This window comes from Haliotis asinina, chromosome 7 (assembly GCF_037392515.1).
Source record: "Haliotis asinina isolate JCU_RB_2024 chromosome 7, JCU_Hal_asi_v2, whole genome shotgun sequence".
Classification (NCBI taxonomy): Eukaryota; Metazoa; Mollusca; class Gastropoda; order Lepetellida; family Haliotidae; genus Haliotis; species Haliotis asinina.
Window position 1 is genome coordinate 13,820,628 of NC_090286.1, and position 9,293 is coordinate 13,829,920.

Genomic DNA, 9,293 nt, shown 5'->3' on the forward strand with positions numbered 1-9,293 from the left:
TCTCATTGCACACTGCCCTACACACAACATGTCAGAATGCATTACTCACATTCAAAACAACAATACATTTTCCCCTATAGAAATTGTAACAACTTTTCATTCCTTGAACACAGATCCCCTTACCTGCTTTACAAACTTCAATCCAGCTGAAGACAATTTACAATAATAATGGACCATTTATCGGCAACCAGATCTACAACAGCCATTTCACACTGAAAGTGAAAAGCGTTTCCCTGCACAAAACAGTTGCTCAGGCGGGTAAGTGCCGCCATATAAGTAACAAAGTGTCAATAGCCGCTGTTGCCGGTACTAAAACAGTACTGCATTAAGTATACATAACTGGGTGAACGCCAGTCATAACTCAGCTATCAACCAACCCAGTAAGGTGTATGTTTCACCAAACCCCGGTCCTGTTTCAGGACTGGAATATATTTCTTCCTGACATGCCATGGTTGTTGACCAAGTTCTCGCTGACAAGTCTGTCAGATGTCAAGATACCTTTTGTTTTTGTTCAGACTATATGTATGTGCTTGTGCAGTTTGTGCTTAGATCATCTGCATCTCAGTTTTAGGGGGATATCTACACGTTATCACACTAAGATTCAACTTGACATTATCAGACGCTTATTATTTTTAATGTTATGGCAGTTTACTCTACCTTAATGTCTAAAAGAACCTAAGATCTATTCAAAAAAGTATTTCCTTGACAAAGCTGTACATTATACTCACAGTGAATCCATTCATACTTAAGAAATCAATTCAATGCATTTTAATTGTCAAATAAATACAAAATATATACCTGACACAAAACAATGAATAAAAAGATATTTCCTTCGACAGCTTTTGACTCAATTTACAAGAGATTTCGAGAATGACGATGATCTATTCACCAGGAGAAAGCCTACTACCAAGAAATAAGCAATTTGCCATGGACAACTTTATCACATATGGACAAAATCTGACATTGATGACAGTATTGAAAGAATCAAAGACGACAGGAGTATATTTCGTCCTGGTTGGATCAATGGGCTATGGCTATGTTAGGGCAATCAAGTTATTCTCCATTGTTGGGGATTGTTGGGGGACACAAAACATCACATGGCTGAGGTGGAGCTACAACAGTATACAGAACGCACTTCATGGAGAAATTCCTGCAAGATTAGGTGCCAGGTACCTTTCTTATCAATTTTAACATATATTTCAGTATTATTGACATTAACTTTGTGTGGAGGATTCAATCAGAGCATCAATGGCTGCCATTCTCAGTCACGGTAATAAGGTTTTACAGGTAGAAGGTTGTTAATGTCTGAGCAAAGAAACAGAATTCCTAGGTCTTCAGAACACGAAAAACACATCAATTTTACAGGATAGTTTTAATCTTACTTTGTTAATTATCTTTGTTAGAGGTGAGTCCAATGACATGATATTTCACAAATGCTGAATTCAGTATAAACACGCCTACCTCCTTAATGCTACTGGGGAATAGGTTAATTTATTTCAGTATCTGATAAGCCAGCAAAATGTGATGAGATTTTGCACCTTATTGACAAAAATACAATGGTTTTGATATTATTCCTGACTCCTGACACTATGATTCCAGGAAAGAAATCAATAAAACCTGCAGTCATAAAAATCTTTATCTGATTGGTGCTGGTATTGTCAGCAAATTGTGGGCTTCAATTTACCTACAAAGTCACTTCTGCTATTAACTGTCATACCCTGTCAAGAGAGAATCTTATAACTGATGTTTAAACTAAATTGAGGATTTTTATCACCCCTACACACTAGCAATAACCAACAAGTTCAATGTCTCCCTGCTGTGTTGTATCACTTCATGTACATAAATACATATATGTAAACTCAAGTGGGAAAAGCTGCTACATGTTGTTCATGGCACATGGCCTCCCGACAGATTACACGCTTGCAAACCTGGCAACATGTAGCGACAGAGACTGACAACCTCTAACTTGTCTGCGTTTAATCTAGCAGAACCACAACAAAATCAAAGAAATCCACATGTGTCAGTTGCAGAGAAATCACTTAAATACTTCTGTTTAGAACACTTGAATATTCACCAGACTTGCTAAATCCTGTCAACCTGTCAATAGAGATTGGTTTATCATTAGGATTTATGACAAGAAAAACTACTTGAAGTGAAAGAGTGACAGTGATCTTCACCTGGGGGCTTTCAGGGCATGTAACCTACTTATATTAGTCCAGCTGAAGGTAACTAGCATTACATTACATGCAGATTCATAACTGAAGTAACACCTCACACAATGGTTTTATCTTGACTCACAAACTTGGGGTTCCCTAATTATTACCTTTAAGGGTCTTTGCAGGCAGTATGAGGGTCCGGTAGAGAACAGTATGTTTTAATAATTTCTTTATAACCAGGAATGAATCATTGATCATGTGGACTGATGGATAAAATGATGCACGTAACTTCTAAGAAAGAAACAACAAAACACTTAGCTGTGTTGTGGGTATAGTGAAAAATATTGTGGTGTGTCCCTCTGGATGCAGTGATTATTTTCTGTGTTCATTCTGCACATTTGTGCATACAGGACAGACATTTGTGGACCCTGTAAATCCCTATGAAACTGACACATGCAGTTGAAGCTGAGTGAGTGAGTGAGTGAGTGAGTGAGTGAGTGAGTGAGTGAGTGAGTGAGTGAGTGAGTGAGTGAGTGAGTGAATCAATGTGAGAGGGTTTTAATGGATGAAGTTGCTAGGGTGATTTGAATACATGTGTGAATAAGTCAGAGTGAGTGTATGTGTAAGTGAATTGTGCCAAAGTCAGCAACATTCAAGCCATACGAGAACAGACTGATCAAGTCTACTGACTGACAAGGGACTCAGGACCTTAGTTCCTGGTGTCATGGGGGACAATCTGCTGCAACATTCAAGCCATACGAGAACAGACTGATCAAGTCTACTGGCCGACAAGGGACTCAGGACCTTAGTCCCTGGTGTCATGGGGGACATGGTGTCATGCTGCAAGAAGATGATAAGGGGTCCAATTCCATGCTAATAATTGAAAGTGTTTGTATTAAAGACCCCAAATTTTATACACATTTAAGTCAATGATCTGACATCTGCACTAAATGGCAAAGCTTCAGGATAATAAGCTGTCCTGTTTGTGGTTTTACATGGGCAACATCATGGTCGGAAAATTCCATCTTGAAGATATCGGTGGATTGTGACATATTAAGATAATCAGTGTAAAAAGGATTCATGTCATCAGTGTATGTGCCACACAATCAAGCAAGTCACTAAGCCCGACACCCTACCCCAAGTAGTTACAACAAAGACAGGTTGCTCTGGACTTAGTCTGGGGTCACAAAGATGACTAAACTTCTTATCGTGATCATGACATAATTTCTTCTATCCTGTAACTAGCTAATTTCATGATATCCTTGTAAGGCTTGATTCACCTGTGTTACCCCAGATGAAATGGATAAAGGAACTATGTAATTATCCTAAATAATGAAACATCAACACTATGTTCACCATTCTTCAACAGCTACTAAACATGTTGAGTGTGGTAAGCAATCAACTTCAACCATGCCATCGCCTTTTTAAAAGATATACTTTGTAGAATTTACCTACATTTCTTTCATGGAAACCAGTTTTCAAAAGCCGATATAGTACAATCTACTTTGTAAAAGAAATTAAAACAACCTACACTTAGCAGTTGGACTAACCATATGTCTGAACTAACATGCAATACACGTCAGCTGTAGCCAAAACGGAGCTACTGACAAGCTATAGACACCAACATGTACCAGAAATGCATGATCGAGCAAAACGATTATAGTGTACCAGTGGTTCATGTCAAGGTGGGGAGATCTGTTGATCAAAGAACTGATTATTGGATAATTTGTGGGTGATTGGGGAGTGTTTGAATGACAGCATGGCGATACTGACCTGCTACTGATGAGATATGTACAAGCAGAAATCAGGGGAGACACTACCTGTAGTTAGTCACGGTGTACAGGGTGATCACTCATAGGTCTGCATATTGTACATGTAAAACATTCCATTCATTCAGGAAATGACAAGAAAAATTCCAGTGTTTATGTGTTGTTTACTGTATGAAGTACCCTGTAATGTAGATAAGCCAGGACATACATAAACACCCTACACATATTCTGCCTCAGTGGTCTTTCAGCTTAGAGTGGCTGCAGTCTATGGCAAGTTCCTGACAGGATTGTAGATGTCTGGCAAAGCTGACTCAGCAAGTACAAACAAAATATGGACATAAAAGTACTAGGTGATGGATGGCTCCAGTTAGGATGGATTATAAAAGATACAAAATTCAACGTTGACTAGAGCCTACAGTTCAGACACACTGTATATGTTTTAACAAAGGTAGCTGCATCCAGCAATGTACATTTCTCTGCTACTAACATAGTATCAACATGTTTGAAGGATATAACCAAAATACAAAGTTCTGACAATGTCAGTACAAACACAATCTCCGATGAAAGACTGATACTGCAGACAACAGCTATTATACATCACGCAGATGCTGCAGTTCTGGGGCCAGTCCATGTTACCAGCAACCATGTAAAACTATAAGTATTTACCATCTTATATTCATAAAAAATCCATCACTTTTTCTTATTTATGTTTTACTTTCCTATTTCACATGCAAAGTGTCCTATAGCATGAAGTGGAGAAGATGTTTTAATGCTGTAACTTTATAAACTGTAAATTCCCTACACCTCTGATTAACAAACATGTGCATTTAACATCAACAAATAAATATATAAGGACTAGATGTAAGTGTTATGGCAAATCAAAAGCCTCAGGACATCGATAGTTTCACCAAGGTCTGTGAGTTTAATGGTTATATTAAATTCTTAAAGGAACAGCAAATGTTGAGGTTTTTTCTGCATTGTACACCATAACTACTCGTGAAGGAAATACACTAGTGTCTACTACTACCCTAACACTGATCAATGCAGACTGATATTTCATTGTGTAGCTGTTAAATATCATATTGACAAGGATCGTATTACAAGGTATGAAAACTACTGCAGCCATAATAGTCAGTGTCAAAAATAACCCTGAACAGTCTGGGTCATGCTGACTGGCAGACCATGGACAAATAGAGCGATCTGCAACACATCCAGATACAGTACAGATGTGTCAAGGAAATGTTTAAGGACATTACAAATATACACACATACACTCATACACACCTACGCATTGGGACTGAGTATGATCTGGTGATGGGCTAGGACAGTTTTATACATGGTGGCTTTACCAAGAAGACAAAGTGATCACTATATCACGCAAAGTCAAAATATTCTTCATGAGTTATGATTATGTCAAATGTTTTGGTGAGTATATAGCAAAGTGGAAGGTGAGTACTGGAACGTTTCACAGTTCTGCTCCAGAAAGGAGCACTACCACTAAATTCAGTTGAAGCCAAAATTCTTGCCATGGTAACACAAACAGTATTTTATTCAGAAATCCAAAACTACCAAAAGACACCAGAACACCACCAGATCTGTCTATGTGCCAAGTTTGGTACAGAAACATTGAGCAATTTCAGAGTTCTGCTCTGGAAAAGAGCACTACCACCGACTAGAAAAGCCAAAAATATTTTATTCAGAAATCCACAACTACCAAAAGGCACCAGTGTGGGTGGCCATGGTTGCCAATTTCAGTCCACTTCTGGAATGGGAAGATCATTTACGAAAAGAGTATCCTGATACAGAGTGGAAGAATATTCATCTTTCGGCAAACCGATGTACACAAGGTAGTGAACTAAGATGGTTTCAGTTTCAAATCATTCATAATATATTGAGTACCAATAACTTGTTATTTAAGATGGAATAAATCCCTAGCTTGATCTGTATGTAATGATTCACTTGAAACCATTGTGCACATTCTATATAGCTGTCAATATGCCAAAATCATGAGCAGAAAACTTTCCAAATGACTTGCTAAATATGCTGAAGGAAACACGGAATTTAATGAAGAGAATGTATTGTTTGGATGTAAGGGTATGCATAACAATCCTTTGAAAGGAATTATTCTTCTAACAAAATCTATGCTTTACAGATGTACTGTTAGGAACATCAAATCAAAGATTTCCAACAAGAAATATACAGATACCACCATGTAACAAATTTACAGAATTCTCAAACTTTTAACAAGCAAGCTTCCATGCATTTGGTTGTCTCTCCACCTGCCTTTCAGGAACCCTGTGTAATGCCTTAATATGACATTTAATTGATGAAATTCTTGTAAACATTTACAATGCCTTTGGTGGTCTCTATATGTTTTTGGCTATATATGCTTGCAGTAATCTGGTGTAATGATATTGACATAAATTACACTCCCTGCTTACATGTGGTTCTATCTTCTACAAATGCTTTGTCTTATACATGATATTTGCATGACTCATAACCATGGGTACATTTATGACACCCTGTTGCTTTTCCGTACATTTAAATGAGCTGTAATTCTATATACATCTATATGTGCATTTATACTACGTGACCCGTGAAGGTCCCGGGGTAGAATAGGCCTTCAGCAACCCATGCTTGCCATAAAAGGTGACTATGCTTGTCGTAAGAGGCGACTAACGGGATCGGGTGGTCAGACTAGCTGACTTGGTTGACACATGTCATCGGTTCCCAATTGCGCAGATCGATGCTCATGTTGTTGATCACTGGATTGTCTGGTCCAGACTCGATTATTTACAGACCGTCGCCATATAGCTGGAATATTGCTAAGTGCGACGTAAAACTAAACTCACTCACTCACTCACTTATACTACGTATATGTATTATTGTTATAAAATGGATGGAAATGTAACCAAAAAGTGGAAATATGAAAAAATAGGCACCAGTATGGGTGGCCATGGTTGCCAATTTCAGTCTGAGTCAACTTTGTTGCCATGGAAACATCAAAAATATTTTACTCATGGGGTTAATGTTAACCCTCCAGCTAAACATGTTGCAGGGGATAAAAACAGTGATATACTGTTCTTACATACACACATGTATACACAAATGAATAAATCAGCAAACTGGTGGTGAAATAAATAATCTTCAAGTCTGGTAAAGGAGTTGGTGAGATCAATGTAAGTTATATTATTTAAGTCCAGCCATTACATGACTGTCACTGCCTCTGGGAAACAGCAATTATGAACCTATGAACAACTTATTCTGATACAGTAAGTGGCACAACTCTGCACCATAATTTGTGGAGCAAAAACTAGTGCTGGGTCACTGAATGGGTTTGTGATGGAATGTATTGCCTTAACATGCCAGATACAGCTGATATTACACACGCAAAAAAACTTCACACTTCACACGTATGTATATTATTTCTACTTGAGTTCAAACTATCAAAAGGAGAAAGTTGATCAACGTGATCTGATACTTACAGTAGGGATCTTTTTCCAAGTGTGGGTTGCCATGGAGACTGAGGTTCAGGATATGAAGATGTCGTATTTTGACCAGCTCCTTCCATGTGAGGTTGTTGCCGGCCAAGATGAGAGTCCCAACAGCCAGGAACCTGGATAGGCCGTCCAGACATTGGATCTAAAGGGGACAGCCAATATTTACATGCGTACATTAAATGCTTGATTGGCATTTTAGAAAATGCTACTTGATGACTACAGAGAATTTTCTTGGTTTCACCTTCTTTTTAATCTTTGAATACAATGTTTCAGGGCTTGTTCTGGCCCCATTACCAGGTAAAACTAATGAACAGTAACTTGCTATGTACATATGTACATGTTCTCTATGCTTGGACTAAACATGAAATGAATGTCTTCCTTGTCACTGAGAGAAAGAGTAGTCAGAAACAACCAACAACTTTTTACAGTCAACTATAGTGGTAGTTTTAGTTGCTTTGAATATTGGAATCCTGTTCAGCTTTATGCACTATCATGTTCTCTATAAGAGGCGCAGCTGGAAACACACAAGCTCAATGTAACTAGTGGCTGGTGTATGTTCACTATGTTTTGTACTTAGCAAATCTGAATTTGGATAAGAAATTTATTTCATCTCCATACGTAAAATGTCTACACTGGCTATTCTTAAAGTTTTTTTTACCATGTTGACCACTACAAGCATCAGTTTCATTTAATGCCTGGCACATCCACCCAAGCTTATTGACGTGGAGTTATGTCAGGATGCTCTGAACTAATAAAACATAAAACACCTTCTCCAAAAAAGATGAAACCAGGAAAGCCAACAACAACATGGTGAAGCACACTAACCTCTGAGTTACATCAGAACCTGCATACATGTATTCACAGGTGTTGTCTGTGAGATATTTTGGTGTGACAAGGGCAGTCTCTTCTGTGAGTTCAGTTACACCGAATGCATTAACATCGAGCAATAAGATGGGGGTCTGTAAATAATCGACCCTGGACTGGACAATTCAGTGATCAAAAGCGTGAACGTTTATCTGCATAAGTGAAAACCAATGACATGTTTCAACCAAGCCAGCAAGCCTAAGCACCCAATCCCGTCTGTCACCCCTTACTACAAGCATGGGTTACTGAAGATGAAATCTAACCTGGATCTTCACAGGTTTGATTTAATAGTGACAAGTGGGACACAAAAGAACATGACCTCACAAACATGTCTGTATATCAGCAGATAAACAATTTGTATTTATTTGTATTATGCTTTACAAGATGGTAACTTGCCAATCAGGCAGCTGGATTAACCTCCAGTTAATTTGGGTTTTCGCAAAATGGTAACAAGCCAGTCAGGCAGCTGAATGACCTAATATGTCATGATAAATGTTCATGTAATACTTTCAAAATCTGTATTTTCATCTGTCAGATGCAACAGATTAACCGCAACAGTAATGCTGAAAGTGTGATTTCACAGGGACCTTTGGAGAAAATCTCAACAGATATCAAACACTAGGATATCAACATATGTTCCTGATGTTTGTACTATCATTACCAACTGAGCAACTTAGCTGCAGCAAAGATGCACCTGTTCCTGATTCAGCACCATAATATCTGTTGACAAATATTTAATAATTGATACAATTTGGAGTCTGAGGTACACATGCCGAACCATAAACAAATAAAACATAAACTCTGGATTCTTAAAGGTCACATGCAACCAAAAAAGCGAACATAATTAAAACACAATTATCACTTATCCATGACATATAATATACACTGCTTGTTAAAAAACAAACAAACAAAATTATAAAGCAACAATCATGATTCAAAAGTGCAATATTTTGTACTTGGGCTTACTTCCCTCGAAACGAAGCCCTCGGGAGACCGAACCCAGT

The 9,293-nt window shown here is 38.0% G+C and overlaps 1 protein-coding gene across 2 annotated transcripts in view; it reads right to left on the minus strand.

Annotated features, from left to right (window-relative positions):
- The window catches only part of LOC137290588 (uncharacterized), a 67,359-nt gene that overhangs the window by 48,911 nt on the left and 9,155 nt on the right, over positions 1-9,293 (minus strand). For both annotated transcript variants that reach the window (XM_067821630.1, XM_067821631.1), the window contains exon 4: positions 7,411-7,567. In XM_067821630.1, the coding sequence (XP_067677731.1) occupies positions 7,411-7,567 (157 nt within the window). The remainder of the gene's footprint in view (positions 1-7,410; positions 7,568-9,293) is intronic.